This window comes from Hipposideros armiger, unplaced genomic scaffold (genome assembly GCF_001890085.2).
Source record: "Hipposideros armiger isolate ML-2016 unplaced genomic scaffold, ASM189008v1 scaffold_48, whole genome shotgun sequence".
Classification (NCBI taxonomy): Eukaryota; Metazoa; Chordata; class Mammalia; order Chiroptera; family Hipposideridae; genus Hipposideros; species Hipposideros armiger.
The window spans coordinates 374,329-390,533 of NW_017731398.1; the positions used below are offsets into that span (position 1 = coordinate 374,329).

General features: G+C 51.8%; 1 protein-coding gene across 1 annotated transcript in view; it reads left to right on the top strand.

The window, feature by feature from the left end:
• Positions 1–16,205, top strand: part of WDR93 (WD repeat domain 93) — a 36,697-nt gene extending 20,492 nt beyond the window's left edge. The window contains exons 9-17 of the mRNA XM_019640038.1: positions 758–929; positions 2,062–2,132; positions 2,680–2,766; positions 3,793–3,912; positions 5,191–5,404; positions 6,763–6,826; positions 8,413–8,569; positions 8,915–9,116; positions 15,869–16,205. Of these exons, the coding sequence (XP_019495583.1) occupies positions 758–929; positions 2,062–2,132; positions 2,680–2,766; positions 3,793–3,912; positions 5,191–5,404; positions 6,763–6,826; positions 8,413–8,569; positions 8,915–9,116; positions 15,869–15,965 (1,184 nt within the window). The 3' untranslated portion in view covers positions 15,966–16,205. The remainder of the gene's footprint in view (positions 1–757; positions 930–2,061; positions 2,133–2,679; positions 2,767–3,792; positions 3,913–5,190; positions 5,405–6,762; positions 6,827–8,412; positions 8,570–8,914; positions 9,117–15,868) is intronic.

Below are 16,205 nucleotides of genomic sequence, written 5' to 3' on the forward strand. Positions count from 1 at the left end.
GCGACTCAGGCAGCCCAGCGCCAGGTTGAGCTGTTGTTCAGCATCTTAGCTGTAGAGGGCAGTGTCACTGGCCCTCATATGTGGGATTCGAACCGGGGCCCTCTGGCATCCCAAGCCAGCTCTTAACCATCGTGCCACTCAGCCGGCCCAATATGAAAGTCTTTTAAAACAATAAAGCTTTTAGGAAGTAATATAAGGCAATATCTTTATGACCTCTGGATAGGGAAAGGCTTTTTACACAAAACACAGAAAGTACTGAACAATAACAGAAAAGTTTGATCAATTTCACGACATTAAATTGAAGGACTTCTAATCATCCAAAGACAGGTGGTTGAAGGTAGTTGGATAAACATAAACACAGGAAGAGACTGGGGCTGCGCAGGTAGGTAGGTCTTCAGCAGTGGCTGAACAATGACAGTCCTGGCAGGCTCGGGGCCTCGCTAGCTGGGGAGATGGCAACTGTGACCTAGGGTCTCCAGCGATACTGTGAACATTCTCCTGGGCCTCCTTTGGAGATGCTGTGATCCAGAATGGAGATTCAGCGGGGATGGAGATGCAGAAGTAGAAGGAAGGAGAGCAGAGGCTCTTGGCCTGTGCTCCCTGAGCGGTGGGGTCAGAGAGAGGCAGAGAGAAGACGCAGCAAGGCCGGATGTGTGAGGAGGGGTTCTGCAGGTAACAGACGCATGGAGGAAGCAGGGGGAAATCAGGCAGGGGGCAGCCAGACGGTCTGACCAATTCTGGAATATTTGCAACCTAGGTACCACATTTAAAAGCCCCCTGGAAGTCTTTGCAAAGATAGAGGACTGCTACGGGCTGGGCTCGGGGCAGAATCACTTCATCAAGGACAGTCAGTGGGAGCAGCAAACGGCCATCTTCAACGCCACATACAAGAAATACCTGGACGGGGAGTGGGAGGAGGAGCCGCTCAGGTGAGCTGGGAGGAGGCCCGGGCTGATCACCCTGTTCCCCGGGACCCCCAGAGCGTCCCCTCGCTGGGCACACACAGGAATCAACCCGAGGACCTGAATTAATCTGGGGCCTAAGCTTTTCCTGGCTCGGGGGATTTTTCTGAGAACGTCAACAGAGTTTTTGACAAATTGCATGGAGGCTGTTGAAACAGAATGAGAACGAAGGCTGAGCTCATGGATTTCAAGGAGCAGATAGCTATGAAGACGAGAATAAGAGCTTATTTTATAATTTTATGTATGATAGCATGTCTTAAAATTTTGTTTTCCTGATTACCTAGACAACACAGAAGACCCCAGAGATGGAACCATAAGTCACCACTATTAACATGTTTCTCTAACGTATTAATGTGTAATTATGAAGATCCGTCACTTTCTAACCCCGGTCAGCAGGGTGGCCCCACTCAGCCTGTGACTATAAAAGCGGAGCTCAAGCCTTGAAGTGTCTGCTGGAGCTGGTTTCAGGAACTAGCTCTCCTCACAGCTACTGGGGATCTCAGGAATGTTCTGGCTTCACAGGGAAGTGAAACCTCTCGTCTTGCCGTCAAGTGGACCTTGAGTTTCCTCACTTCAGGACACAAGAGTCCTAGAGCTAAGCCCTAATAGCAACTACCTGAGACCTAAGCCGGAACCCAGCAGGTTCAAGGGTGTGCTGCCTAGTGCGGCATTTAGAAATGTTGCAGGCCAGTTGTGAAACCACCATAATTATCCATCGTGGGACTATGTACACCAGAAAAAGCTACAAACCCTATAAATCAGAAAATCGGGACTTTTTGTTTCTTTGAAGAGAGCCAGCATAGGAGCACACCACTGGTTGTATGGCCCCCAGGACAAGAGAGCGTTTGTGCACATCACCCAAGTCTGGTCCTTAAGGGGTCTTCCCTGAGGTCGGGGTGCTATTCCCAGCCTGGGAGAGAGACTCCCACCGCTCCACCCGCCCTGCTCTCAACAACTTCCACAGTCTGCGCCCACCAGGACCAGCACATAGAATGCGATTTGCCCCGTGGCTCTTCTCCCTGGGAAGGTCCATCCTATCTTCCCATTTCTGGTCCTAGGAGCCTGCCATCGCTCTGACTAGTGTCTCTTTCTTTCCCAGTATGGCCACGTTCCATTTCCTCCTTCCTAGCTGCATAACCGCAATGCCGATGGAGGCCAAGAGCCCCGCAGGTAAATGAACACGAAGTGGGTGGGGTGCTGGGCACGAGGCCAGTCACCCTGGGGGGCTGCCTCAGCAAGCTTGCCTAGGGCAGTTCCACGTAGCAACCCTGCGCGGTGGGAGGGGACAAAGTGGAAAGCAGGTGTCAGCTGCAGCTGCACAGTTCCTGGTTGGGCCTGTGGCCTCTGAGCCCAGCTTCCCCGATAATGGAGGCTGGCATTGTCTTCAGGGGTGACCTGCCACAGAGGAGAGCGTGCTTCTGGGTAGGAATTCATTTTGTAGATGTTACGTAAAACACTGACCTCCAGATGGACATGAATGATCTAGAAGGTGTGAACGCAGCTCTCCCTGCCCAGGAAGGCCAGCTGGCCCTAGGAACAGCCCTCCTGGGGGTGCCAGCCCCTCCTCCCCGGGAAGCTCACCCTCCTATTGGGTGCTGCCTATAGAACAAACCACTTTTGATTTCAAACGGTCTTCCTCTTAGGCAAACACTTTCCACACAAGCCAGCAGCCACCCAGACCCCTCAAGTGATGCCCCTTTCCTCTCTTCTTTCCCAGGGGTAGCCTGTGCCCTTGGCATACACTGGACCAGACGCCACAACTTCTTCCTCTATTCACTTAACCGGACCCTGAAGGATAAAGTTGGTACTTAAAGTTGGTACTCACTGCTGAGATGGGAACTGCCCAAGCTCAGGGCCCTCAGACCATGTCCTTCCTCAGCTTAGCTGGGAGCATGTGACTGACACCTCACTGTCATTTTAGGGGACTAGAGCTGTGCAGGCAGAAGTGGGTGGCTTGGTGGCCGTGGGGTGACGTGAAGGCTCTGTCTCTAAGCTGTCATGTTGTTAAAAGGCGACAGGTCAATAGGGACAAAGCCCAGTCAGGTCCTCAGAGTTCCTTAGGCAGCTAAGGTCCAGTCCCAGCCCAACTGTCTGCAAACTGTGTCGTCTCAGGCCAGTCACCTGACACCCCAAGCCCCCAGTTTCTCATCTGAAACGCAGAGCTAATTAATGACGCCATCCCTGCCTACTGCACACATTTGTTGGGAACAGCAAAATCGAGAGTTTCTGTATGTGAAAGCTCTTTGAAACTCAAAAGCATGTAAGCATGTAGAAAAATAAGGGTGATCTTTTTTTTTTTTTTACAAATTCGTGGAGGCAGTTACTTGAGCAAGTTTACTTTGTCATTAATTCCTTAGGTTGTTACACTTATGTTATACTTTAAATTATACTTCAAAAGTAGTATTTACAATTTCGCAAGAAAAGAATTTCTTTCCTTCCACACCGCTCCCTGGCTGGCTGTGTGACACTGGGCAAGTCGGTCACTTCTCTGTGTTAGTCTCTTCATCTGTAAAACGGGGGTGTTAACAGGACCCACTGCATAGGATCCTTGTGGGAATTCAATGAAATGATGCGTAAAGTGCATGAAGTGCTGACAATGTTCGCGCCTAGTCGGCTCTCACTGTTACCTGTAGTGTAACAGCACTGTGACTTATTGTTGTATTATCCTGAGGAAAGAGATAGCAGCACACAGGAGGAGAGCGATGGGGGTTCCTGCCCACGTCCCAGACGGGCAGACGAGTCGGGGTCTCAGGTTGTCCAGGTGGAGGTGATGGCTGGGTGCAGGGTCTAGGGGGCAGCCTGATGAGTGGAGTGGTGTCCTCCCCGCTAGACCCCGAGGGCGTGTGGCCCTGTGCAGCGCCCATTGCCGTCTCTCAGCTCAGCTACTCCTGCTCCTACCTGGCGCTGGCCTGCGACGATGGTGTGCTCACGCTGTGGGACCTGGCCAAAGGTGAGCCCCCACTTCTGTCTAACACCTGATGGGTCTCTGGGAGCTCTGAATTCCTGCAGGCTCGGGGCCTTCTCTGAGATCCACTGTTCTTGAAGTCACCTTGGGGAGCTGATCCTGCTTTCGCCTCATTCATTCATTCAACAAACATTTATTGAACATTAACAGGTGCTGACACTTCCCCTCCCCCATATGATTATCAAGTGCGTGCTCTGTGCTCGGCCCTGCGCCAGGTCCCAGAAGCCCGCCCGTTACCTTCATCACCACCCTCCAGCACAGCACCTCAGATCACCGTGGGCTCGGCCCTCCTCCCAGCTCCCATGCTCTCAAAATAAGCAAGTCTTCCTTCCTGCTCTTCCCTGACCCCAACAGCAGGAAGCTCTTCGCTATTGAAGCTAAGAGACCAGTGCAGTGGTCAGTACGAGACCAGCAGCTATTCTGGGTGGGTAGCACCTCGGTGGGGTCCCTGGGTCCAGCTTTGTAGATGCAGAAAAGCAAAGGTATCTATTCACCCTAACTTGATCAGCCTCTAAGGGAGCATCTACCTCTAACCAAACTTTTACAAAAGCCACAAACGAATCAGTGGTTTGTCATGTTACAGTTGGATATGTGTTTCCTTTGACAGTAGAGGTGGCCTCCTTCACGGGATGTCCTCCCAGTAGACGAGTCGGTGGGGAGACGCAGACGTGGCACCCTGTTTACTAGGGAGCTCGTGGTCAGACAGCACAGCTGGCTGTTCTCAGGGACGCCCTCCTCACCTGGGTTATTTCCATCTGAGGAACTCAGTGGTTGTTTCAAATAGGGGGACTTTCTCCCTGGACAGTGCTAAGATAAATATCACTCAAGTCCCTCCTGATTTTTACTCAAGGCTATGTCAAGGCCAGAAGAATGACCATAATTTCACAATCCCTTGCCCAACAGCCTGTTTTTGTTTTTCTGGATGGTGATAAATTCTTTTGTTTGGCTCCTAGCACCTAGTCAGGACCTAGCACCTCCCTCTCTTTTCCTGAAATCGCTGCCCCTTGCTGCACCTCGACCCCCACGGTCAGCCGTGCGCGGGTCAGTGCCCGGCTGGCTGGGTCGTAGCCCCCTTCCTTCGGTTCCAGTGCTGAGCCTGCCCCCTCCCATCTCCTCTCCGTACTCAGAAGGGGGCCCCTGAAGGGGGCGCCCAGTGCTTGGTTTTGCCCTCACATCTCTTCTACACTTGCTGGTCCCAGTCCCCATGCCCAGGGCTGTATCCCTGTCCCCTTCCTGACCTGTTTGTGTGTCATTGCTCTCCAGGATTCCCCCTTGGGGTCGTCACTCTTCCTGAGGGATGTTTCTGCCAAAGCATTCACTTCCTAAAATACTTCTTAGTCCACAAAGGACAGAACGTGTACCCTAAGGGGCCAGTGAGATCCCAAATGATGTGTGTGGTGCTGAGCACAGACGCTTCTCTCCACCTGGTGGCAGCCAAGGGGACCCAGGGACCCACCATCAGTGTGCTTGTTGAGAGGTCAGTGGCTTGAGGGCAGGATGGGGCAGAGGACGCTATGTAGTAATGAAACACTGACCACCTCTCCGACTAGAGTCCACTTTTCCCATAGGCACCACTCTTACGACCAGCTTCTCAAGATCACCAGGGCCTCCTACAGGTAGTATATAACATCTTCTGAACAAAACTGTATGACGGCACAGATGACATCTTCCATATCCCACATGGCCAAGAGGGTCATTTTTGGCAGAATAACCTATAGCCTTTTATCAGTTTCCCCAAGGGCCCCTCTCTCTCTTTTAAATTATGAGATATTTTATGCATGCAAATGATCTATACAATGTATATTTTGTGTGTGTGGAGAGAGAGAGAGAGAGAAAGAGAGAGAGAGAGAGAGAGAGAGAGAGAGAGAGAGAGAGAGAGAGAAACCCACGTAACCATCGCCGAGCTTAAGTACATCATCTCCAGTTAAGGCCGTGTCCTGCTCCCTGTTCACATCCTTCTCTCTCCTCCTCAGAGGTAACCGCCTAATTCCTAACCTTTTCCTGTAGACAACAAGCCACCCCACAGCTTGATGGCTTCAGAGAACAGTCACTGTTTAGCCCCCTGACTCTGTGACCTGGGCTCAGTTGGGTGGTTCTGCTGGGTCTTTCTTCAGCTGTCACATGTGCCTGTAGCAGCGGGCAGCCCGGCTAAGGGCTGGACGGTCCAAGCTGGCCTCACTCCCATACCTGGCAGCCGGCAGGTTGTGGCCAGGGCACCTGGCTGTCCTACTGGTGGCCCCTCTTGCAGGTTTTATCCCCTGGTAGCCGAAGGGTCCCCAGCAGCAAGTAAAGGCAGCCGCCCTGCACAAATGCTTTCCAGCCTCAGCTTGTGTTACCTAGGACAAAGCCTGTCACGTGGTCATACCCGCCTGCAAGCAGCGGAAAGACAGATTCCACCTTTCAATGGGAGTTGCTTCCAAACATTGGGGCCAACTTTTTTTTTCAGTCTACCACCTCGTTTTCCTAAATTCATTCCTTTGATTTCCTTTAAGAATTAGCCACATCCATACGCCCGTATCTCCAAGCATCTTACTGTTTAACTGCGTGTATGGAGGGAACGTAAGTGGTGTCATAGTGTTTGTATTTGCCAACTTGTTTTTCATTGCTATTTATTTTCTAATTAGCTTTGCAACATTGTTCATGAGAGCCTCCAGTTCTTATTTTCTCAGTGCTGCACTGTACCCCACTGTATCGCTCCCAGTTTTTGCTGCGATGAACAGTTTCCAACATGCCTCCTGATGCTCATATACAAGCATTTCTGCAGGTATATGCCTAGGAGAGGATAGCAAAGCTCTGAAGCTCCGAGGATGAGCGTCTGTGTCCTGTTTCCCGCAGGCCTGTCAAGCACCTGGAGGAGGCCATCTGCACAGTGGCCCCGGTCCCAGCCTTGCCCGGCATGGTAGGTTCCTCACGCTTCTCATTCCTCTTCAGTGAACGTCTCCACGTTTCCTTCGCAAACATCTGTTGAAGGCCCATCATGTGCTAGGTGCTAGACTAGCTTTGGGGTACACAGGTAGGAAAGACAAAGTCGCTGACCTCATGGAGCTGACAATTCAGGGGGACAGACAGACAAGTCACCAGGCAGCTGCCCTAAACATGAGAAAAGCTGTGGTATGTGATGCAGGGCTGCCGTGGACCAGACAGAAGGGTCACCTAACAACCTGCAGAAATCGCTGGGGAGATGCTTTCTGGAGGAGGTGACAGGACACCTTAGCTGGGACACAGGAGCTAAGAGGGCAGCACAATGCAGGCAAGAGAACACTGTGTGTCCAGGCATCACAGGAAGGTCACGTAGCTGCTGGGTCAGCTCCTTGGGGCGGGGGCGGAGTGGCCAGACCGTGGAGGGTATGGACGAGCCCTGTAAGGAATGGGGCTCGAAGCCCCGAGGGGACTTGGAGCAGGGGAGCGGCACATTTAGAGAAGGACAGAGAGGGAGGGGTGTCAGTGAGGAGCTAGGCTCCCCAGTGCTGGGTTGCCTGTGGCTGGGGCCAACAGACAGGGAGGCAGTGAGGCTGACCCTGGCTTGTGGAGCTGGCCCCTTATCCCTTCAGGGCCTGCTGGAGGGAACAAAGTGTGATTGTGGTGTGGCCCCGCCAAAGGTGAGGGGCCTGTGGGACCCCCAGAGGAGGCTCTGAGAGAACCCAGGGCTGGAAGTGTAGATTCTGTGCTCACCAGCGGTTACTGGTAGTTAAAGCCATGGGGGCCAGTAGGTAGCCCTGGTCAGAGAGAAGGAGTGAGTAGAGAAGGGGTTCGCTGGGGGACTACCATCGCTGATAGGACAGGGAAAATGAGCTCACCTAGTAACTAAGGGGGATACCCCAGGGCCACCAGGAGGGGGCTCCTGGAAGCTCAGGGGGGAGACAGTGTCCTGTGCTGAAGAGAAACCAAGTACTTCGTAGAGACCAGTGTCCACAGCAGGGGAGAGATGGACAGCAGGGAGGTGGAGGAGTGGAGCAGGTGAAGAGACACTCTCATCGGTGTTTGGGTGACAAAGGAGACTTGGTGTGGCAGCAGAAGGATGATGCAGGGTCCAGGAGGGTTTTTTAAAGACTGGGAGACTTGCATATGTTCAGCTGCAGAGGAAGGGCCTGGGCAGGAGAGAGGCCGTCTCGGATCTCAGGCGAGGATGGGTTGTTGGACTGAGCCGGTCCCCGAGGAGGTGGGAGGAAGGGGCATCTGCCCAGATACAGAACGGAGTCCTGGCCCTACGGAGGCCGGCTCTGCAGCAGAGATGCTAGGGGGCCTGGAAAGAGAAGCCAGAGCAAAAGGGGAACAGACACAGCACCTGGATGAGGGCGTGCTGCTGGTGGCACCAACGGGGTACACACCCACTCCTGCCAGTCCCCTGAACGGGTCCGGGGCTGCGTGCCCCAGAGCACCTAAGTGCTCCCTGTTTTCACTTCTACGTCCAGCTGCTTCTCTTACTCCTACGGGGGTGAGTGGCACAGTAGAGAGGTCCCCACTCGCCGCCTTTCTGCTTCCCAGGTGCTGATCTTCTGCAGGAATGGCTCTGTGCAGCTCCTGGACGTGGCCAAGCCTCAGGTCATCTGTGCCTTTGCTCCTCCCGGAGCCCACCCCCCGGCAGTGCCCTGGGAGCCAGTGTTTGTGGTGTCTCTACACCACCCGTGTTTCCTACTCCGAGGTACGGAACGGGGACCACGAGGGCTGCAGCCCAGACCTGTGGCCTGCTGACCATTTCCCCGACTCTCAGGCCCCTCACAAAGCCTAGGGTGACCCCACCCAATCTGCTCCCCACTCTTGGTCTCCCGCCACCACAGGCCAGAAGTCCTCCCCAGGCACTCAGATGACATGCCAGCCAGGCCTTGTCTCTGGACTCCTGCTGCTGCAGATCAAGTGAGGCCCTCACAGCTCAGCGCTGGTGACCCAGACTTTATAAGCAGAGAGCAGCCCCCGTGTACCCACCCGGGCCACAGAGGCCAGAGAAAGCAATGCTCATACAGAACATGGCGCTCTTGTTCTATCTCAGGAGACCCTCCAGGTGAAGCGGAGTCCACTGACAATGCCAGTGGCATCCAAACTTCTGTCTTCTATTTTCATTTCGACGCCTACCCACTCCTGGAAAACATCTCAAGGGGTTGCACCACATCTCCAACTGACCTGACGGATGACACGGCCGTCCCCCAGGTGCTGCCCTTGGAGAAAAGATGTGAGAGCTTCCTGCAGAAAAGGTAAGAGTTCTGGGTCTGTCCCCGCCGGGCACCTGGAGTTGGCTCTGGATGAGGAGGAGTTGGTTTGATGGTAAGACCCTTTCAGTACTGAAATTCTCCCCTCAGTGAAGGGTTCCACTGGTCACAGCCTGAGTCACACTCCCATTCACATTCGGATTGGTGGAAAAGGAGTAATGCGTTCAGGTCGCTGGAAAGAAGGTTTCCAGCTGGTGTTTCCTTCCTGTCGAGACTGCCTTTTCTTTCTGCTTTCTCAATGTTTTGAAAGCACAGTTGGGTGACTAGACAGAATCATCGAAGGCAGTGGTTGGCAAACGATGGCCTGGGGGCCACACTCAGCCCACTGCTTGTTGTTTATAAAGAAAGCCTCCCTGGGACGGTCAGGCCATGGGCTCACACACGTCATCTCTGGGGTTCGTGTGCTCGGCGGCAGAGGGAGGCTGCGCCAGAGACCACATGGCCCAAGGCCCCTTTCCTTTATCCGCCTTCTGGATCAACGGTTATGGCAGGCATGTCTCTCTTCCCCGGCCCCTTTCCGCCATCCCCAGTCCTGCCAGGACTCACTTTGCGTCCTTTCTGCTGTGAAAGCCTAAGGAAGTGACTCGGCCCATTCTGAAAAGCAGGTGTCTCTTCTGATCCATCCACAACAGATTTCTGGGCTTGTGAAATCTCATTGATTTCTGCCGTGATCTGACCGTACATTTTAGGTGGAAAGAGTCATCAATGGGGCCCTGGATTCTCGTCCCAGGACAGCCACTACAGAGCCGGTGACTTGGGCAGGTCCCTTCCCTTCCAGGCGCTTGCTGTCCGTCTGTGACATGAGCTCAGAGACTCTGATGGCTTCCATCTCCACCATGTCCCTTCACGACCATTTCCCCCTTCTCTATTTACTCATTCCTCAAGAGGAACGGAGTAGATACTCGGGTTTCAGTTCTGACTCCACCACTTACTGTGAGACCTTGGGTGAGTTACTTAGCCTCTCAGAGCCTCAGTTTCCCCATTCATTCAAACACTATTTATTGAGCACCTACAATGTGCCAGGCTGTGTTCTGGACATTCCAGTGATGCCTGATCTTCAAGTTTTTTTTTTTGTTTTTTTTTAAAGATTTTTTTTATTGGGGAATTGGGGGGGTGGGAACAGTGCTGGGGAATTGGGGGAAGGGGAACAGACAAGTTGCTGTCGTTTTGTTCTTCAATCTAGTTGTAGAGGACGTTGCTTCACTGGCCCAAGTTGGCACCATCATTGCGCTCTTCCCGGGCAAGGCAGATCAGTCGCCGGCTTCTGGACGGCCGCTCACTGCGGCTGCTGGCCGCTCACGCTGGCTGCTGGCTACACACGGTAGCCCATGGCAACCCACTGCCACAGGGGCTGCAGCCCACGCCGTCGCCGGCGACTCATGGCAGCCCAGCTCCAGGTTGAGCTGTTGTTCAGCATCTTAGCTGTGGAGGGCAGTGTCACTGGCCCTCATATGTGGGATCCGAACCGGGGCCCTCTGGCATCCCAAGCGAGTTCTTAACCATCGCGCCACTCGGCCGGCCCCTGATCTTCAAGTTTTGAAGGTATTCGGTGAGATAATACATGCAAAGTGCTAGGCACAGGGTAGTCACTTCATGAATGGGAGGGAGAAGAACCATGATGATGGATGGGTCCCCTCTGGATTCATCCCGTGGGGGGGGATTCCAAACTTCACCGCGAGGGGGCACCACAGCTCCCCTCATGACTGCAGTTACCTGCTTGCATTTACTTCCTTCGGGGTTGTGGTGGGTTGTTTGGGGGCCTTTCAGTATCTCAGAGAGGGCAGCGTGCTGTTCATCAAGTGAGGCATATGGCCAGTGGGTCCTTGGGGAAGGCAGACAATGAAGAAGGGGACAGCTGACAGTTCCTCTGCTTCAAGATTTACCCAGAATGCTTGGCTGCTCCCCAGGTGGAGGTTTAGTTTGGCACTTGATGACTTGTTCTTAGGAGATGCAGCTGAAGAATTTAAGGGTGAAGCATCACAATTCTACAAGTGGTACTTTCAAGTGGTCCAGGAAAACGTTCATAGAGAGAGCCCCAAAGAGAAAATGTTAACAGTGGGTGAAACCCAGAAGGATATTTAGAGAGAGAGACAGAAAGAGAGGGAGAAAAAATGTTGACAACTGGTGAACTCAGGTGAAGCTTCGCTGTACTACCTGCAACTTTCCTACAGGTTTGAAATTTTCCAAAACAAAAAGGCGGGGGAAATGATCAAACACTATCTAGAGTATAATCCCTGATATTAAGCAAAAGAGGGAAGACTGGAAATGTGTACACCAATAGTAACAGTAGTTATATTTGGGTGATGAAGTATGTGTTGTTGTTGTTTGGGGAACTGTCCCTATTTGCAACTTTTCCACAAGAAAATTAGCATTATTTTGGTAAATTTAAAATAATGGTTAAAAAAGAAAGAAAGTCATGAGTATGAGGTGAGGGCATGGCTGTGGCGAGGCAGTTCTCCTGGGGGGAGAACGTGGCATGAAGCTCTCTGATGGTCTTGCCTGATGAGGCCCAGCGAGCTCCTTGTTTAATGAGCCTGTTCCCATTTCTGTCCGTTTTCTGTCTAAAACCCTCCTTTTCCTGGCCTAGCAAGAGCGAGCCGTCCCACTTTACCCAAAGCTCACTGGTCACCCTACCTGTGGGAACAGACCACGGGCCAGCAGCTCCAGCTCTGAGCTCACCTTCCAGCCAGCTGGAGAGAGAGCCTCAGTCCCTACAGGACATTCCCACCCTCAACCACGGTGCCACCAGTGCCGGAGGAGGTTAGCACTCAGACCCCTGCCGAACCCCACTTTGCCCGTGAACGTGGTTTCAAGGGCAGAACCACTATCATAAGAGTAATTCCCCAGTGTGAAAAATGACATTCAATATTTCTGATATAAGTTACATCTGCACTGGTAGAAATTTAGGAAACAAGGCAATGCAAAAAAGAAAATTTAGATAATCCATACTCCCACCGCCAGAAATCCCGACCGCGCCGTGAGTACGTTAGCGCACTTGCTCCCAGCCTTTCTCCTCGGATATCACGCTGCATGTTCACTTGTCACCTGCTCTTGAGAAGACAGTCCCCTCTGCCCTGACTTCCTCCAGTCTCCTCCCCGCCCCATCTCCCAATTGTCTCTCCTCCCCATCAACACAGCTGAACTCCCAGGCCCCACATCCCCACCCCTCCCAGGAAGGCGCCAGGGTGCTGGGTGGGTGGAGAAGGCTGTCATCTGGGGCACCTTCCACAGGGAAGAAGGCCGGCGTCGGGGGCTGCCCAGGTGGGGCACTGGGGACAGGCAGGGCTTGGGCTTGACGGAGCAGTGGGAACTTAGGGAAGTTCTCCCGGGGACCAGGGACCCAGCAGGAGCTGGCACGGACGCCCTGTGTGGTTGCTGCTGGCCATACTTGGACCTAATCAGTGTTCCAATCACACCATTCTTTGAATTGGGTCCCAGCAATAAATTGGGAAACGCTATCATTTAAAGAAGGCTTTCCTGTTGTACTTGCTCTGAGGTCTCATATCTGGGCCTTTTCCAAAGAGTACCCACCCGTTTTATTATGAAAAATTTCAAACACACAGCAGCTTTGAAAAAAATTTCAGTCAACACCCACCTGCCCACAGCCTAGATTCTGTCATTAACATTTTACTCTTGTTGTTGACCACACATATCCGCAGACACCCCCCAAAGATTTTAATCCTATTTTTTTTTCTATTTATAGCTTGTCTGAAAGTTTCCATTGGCCCTGAAACGAGGTGAAACTTTAAGGCAATGGTTTCATGTGGCAATAGAGTCAAAGTTTGAGACTTGCAAGAGTCTGTCCAAACTGTTCTCATAGAATCTGCCCTGGGACTTTGGGAAAGAGCAGTGCGAGGTGCAGCCTGCCTTCAGGGCTTTGAAAGGAGGCCAGTCCGTGTGAAAGAGCCACACACCCCCCTGCTGCCCCGAAGCCTGGCTCCAGCCCCGGCTTCCAGGGCACCATTTCCATCTGGCTCCGCTCCCTGTTTTAGTGTCTGCCACCTCCAGCTGGGTCAAACTTCTGACCACAGACAGAAATTTCAGGACACCAGGAGTCTCTCTCTCTCTCTCTCTCTCTCTCTCCCTCTCTCTCTCTCTCCCCTCTCCCCCACGGCCTTGTCCTAATCATGGGCACATGTGCCCACCACTGTCCCATGTTAGCAAACAAGCAAGCGCCTTCCCAGTTCTGCAGCCGCCTTATTCCCCCCGATCCAGAGCCCAGCTCCCAAGAACTGCAGTCAACTCACCACTCCTGCTTTCTTCTCCCATTTGCTCTCCAACCACCACAGACTCACCATCAGAGCGGCCCCTCCTTCCCAACATGGTCACTTTCGTGAGTTTTTCCTAATATTTCTGTAGGGTAAATCCTTAGGGGCAGCAGTTCAGGGGCAGCCCATCTAACTGTGAGAGTTGTACCCACTGGCCCTGGAGAGATGGTGGTCACTCCATGTCCTCACCCTTTCCCCACACTGACCAAGAAAACAAGGGACAAAAATTGATAGCTCATTACTGTCACTTGGAAACTAAGGAGGTAGCGTGTCTTCTGTTGTGTGTATTGTATGTTTCTCTCCTTCCGTGGCTTGGGTCTTTTTCCTCTGCATGGGTTCATTTCCTTTGATTTTGAGAGTTCTTTGTCAGAATGTTGAGAATAATTTTTCCTGGTTTGTCTTCGGGTAGGAGGAATGTTGGTCGCTTATTCAGCCAAAGGGAAGTTTTAAAATGTGGCGTAGCATCTCCATCCCCCCCCACACCATTGGGTGGGGGGTTATAAAGAGCTTCGAATTCAGGGTGCGAGACTTGCAGTATGACTGGGGGTGCACAGGGGACCTCAGGCGTGTGACGGGGGCAGACGTCAGCGTACTCAAGTATAAAACGGGTGACAGCCATACCTCCTCCTGGTGCACGCAGGAAAGGTAAGCCATCACAGTACTAGGTCAAGAAAGAAAGCCCTTCTACACACCAACGTGACTTTTTAAAAATCACCCGCGTTTTCTTTGAATACATTAATGGCTTTATTTTCAGTCTTCCTCTTAAACCTTGTGCTAATTCCCTGTTGCTCGGATCCCCTAGCCCAGCAATGTCACTTTCCCTTATGTATCAGCAGAAGTGCTATTAAAATTAACCTTGACTGGGCACCTACTGTGTGCCCGGTACAATGCTAATGCTTTGTGGGCATAGCTTATTTTTTTACTATTATTAGTAAAAAGATCCCTGCTGTGCAGTGAGGAGCTGAGGCTGACAGAGGTCAAATAGCCCGTCCAAAGTCACCAGTCCAAAGTCACCAGCTCGTAAGTGAAGGCCGCGTGGGTCCAAAGCCTGAGTTTCCAACCTGCACACACTCTGCCTCCCCCACCACACACAGGCAAAGACACGGCCCTGGAGGCCTTCGCTGCAGCCCTGGAGGCCTTCGCTGCAGCCCTGAGCACATTAGCAAACGACTGGAAACCCTAAGTGACACTAACGGGGGAAAAAGAAAGAGGCAGATCTGAGTGCCGCTGCTGGAAATGATTTCGAGGCTATGTTTTCGGGGTGAAAAAAGCAGGGTGCACAACCATGTGTCGCACGCTTCCATTTAAGTGTTTAAAAACAAGATTATCTGGATGTCTGCGTTTGTGTGTATAAACAATCTTAAAGGATTTACAGGAACCATTAATTACATTTGCTTTGGGAAAAGAAAATAAGGATCTAAAGTGAGAAGGAGATTCACTTTTAATTGTATACTTTTTGTATACAATTGTATAACTTATAATATTTATAACTTGTTATTAAATTGTATAATTTACTTACTTTTAATTGTGTAAAATCAATATATTTGATTTTTTAAAAAAGCAATGTATAGATTACTTTTTTAAGTTCAAAAAGGCTTTAATGTACTGAGTAGCCACAGGCCCATCCACCCTACATGCAGCATGAGGGGTGGATCCTGGACTTCGCTGATTTTTCCCTACTGAAGATGCATTTACTTGTTAATTTATTTTATTCTTTTTTAGAAATTTTATTGGGGAACAGTGTGTTTTCCCAGGAACCATCAGCTCCAAGCCAAGTAGTTGTTTCAATCTAGTTGTGGAGGGCGCAGCTCCTTGGCCCACGTGGGAATCGAACCAGCAACCTTGGTGTTATAAGCCTGCGCTCTAACGACCTGAGCTAACCTGCCACCCCCATTTACTTGTTATTAAAACAAACAAAAACCATCCTCTTGTTTCTTAAAAGACCCAACTCAAACTCTCTGTCTCCACAGGCACAGTCCATCTCTTCTTCCTTTCTGCATTTGAACCTCTGTTGCACTTAAATGCCTCCTACTACAAATGTTCTCTCATTCTTGTCGCCTTTACTACACTGGGAACAAGGAGGGGCTGTTTTGGTCACTTTGGTCTTCCCAATACTTGTACCCATGCGTGTCACTAGCAGATGCTCAAGAAATGCTTATTCAATGGAGTTGTTGGCATCCTGACATGTTTAATGTTGGTCCATGCAAACAGACTTCCGTTCCTAACCTCACTGTGCCACCTGCCACCGTCCACCTCCCGGTTTAGAATGCTACCCTTCATGCATTCAGTAAAGGGGTTTTGGGTGCTTGCTGTGTGTCCTGAGGACACAGAGGTGAAGCACAAGTGTGTCACCTGGAGAATTCCTGATATTAGCACAGGGAAGTCAAGGTCAGTCCTGGGGACCTGGGGGCCGGGGCGGGGGACGCGGCACAAAGCAGGTTCCTCTCATCTCCTACTGTGTGTCCCCAGGTTTCAGAAGCCGGAGAACAAGGTGAATGAGCAGGAGCACTGGACCCGGCTGCACAGGTACTCCCTGGTTTTCCAGAGAGACAACGCCAGGAAGTGACGGGCCACAGTCCTGGAAAGGTTTCAGCAACACAGGCCTCGCCCCAGGCAGCCCTCGGGTGAAGAGACACAGCCACAAAGGGCTGCAGCTCGGCAGTTCTGAGAAGCCTGGACTTGCAGTCTGGGACCTCCACAGAGCCAATAAGGGGAGAGGTACTATTTTGGGGGGCTTCGACCACTATGCCGCTTGTCAGAGCCCTCAGGCGGACAGATGTGTCACCCAAATAAACAGCGATATTGT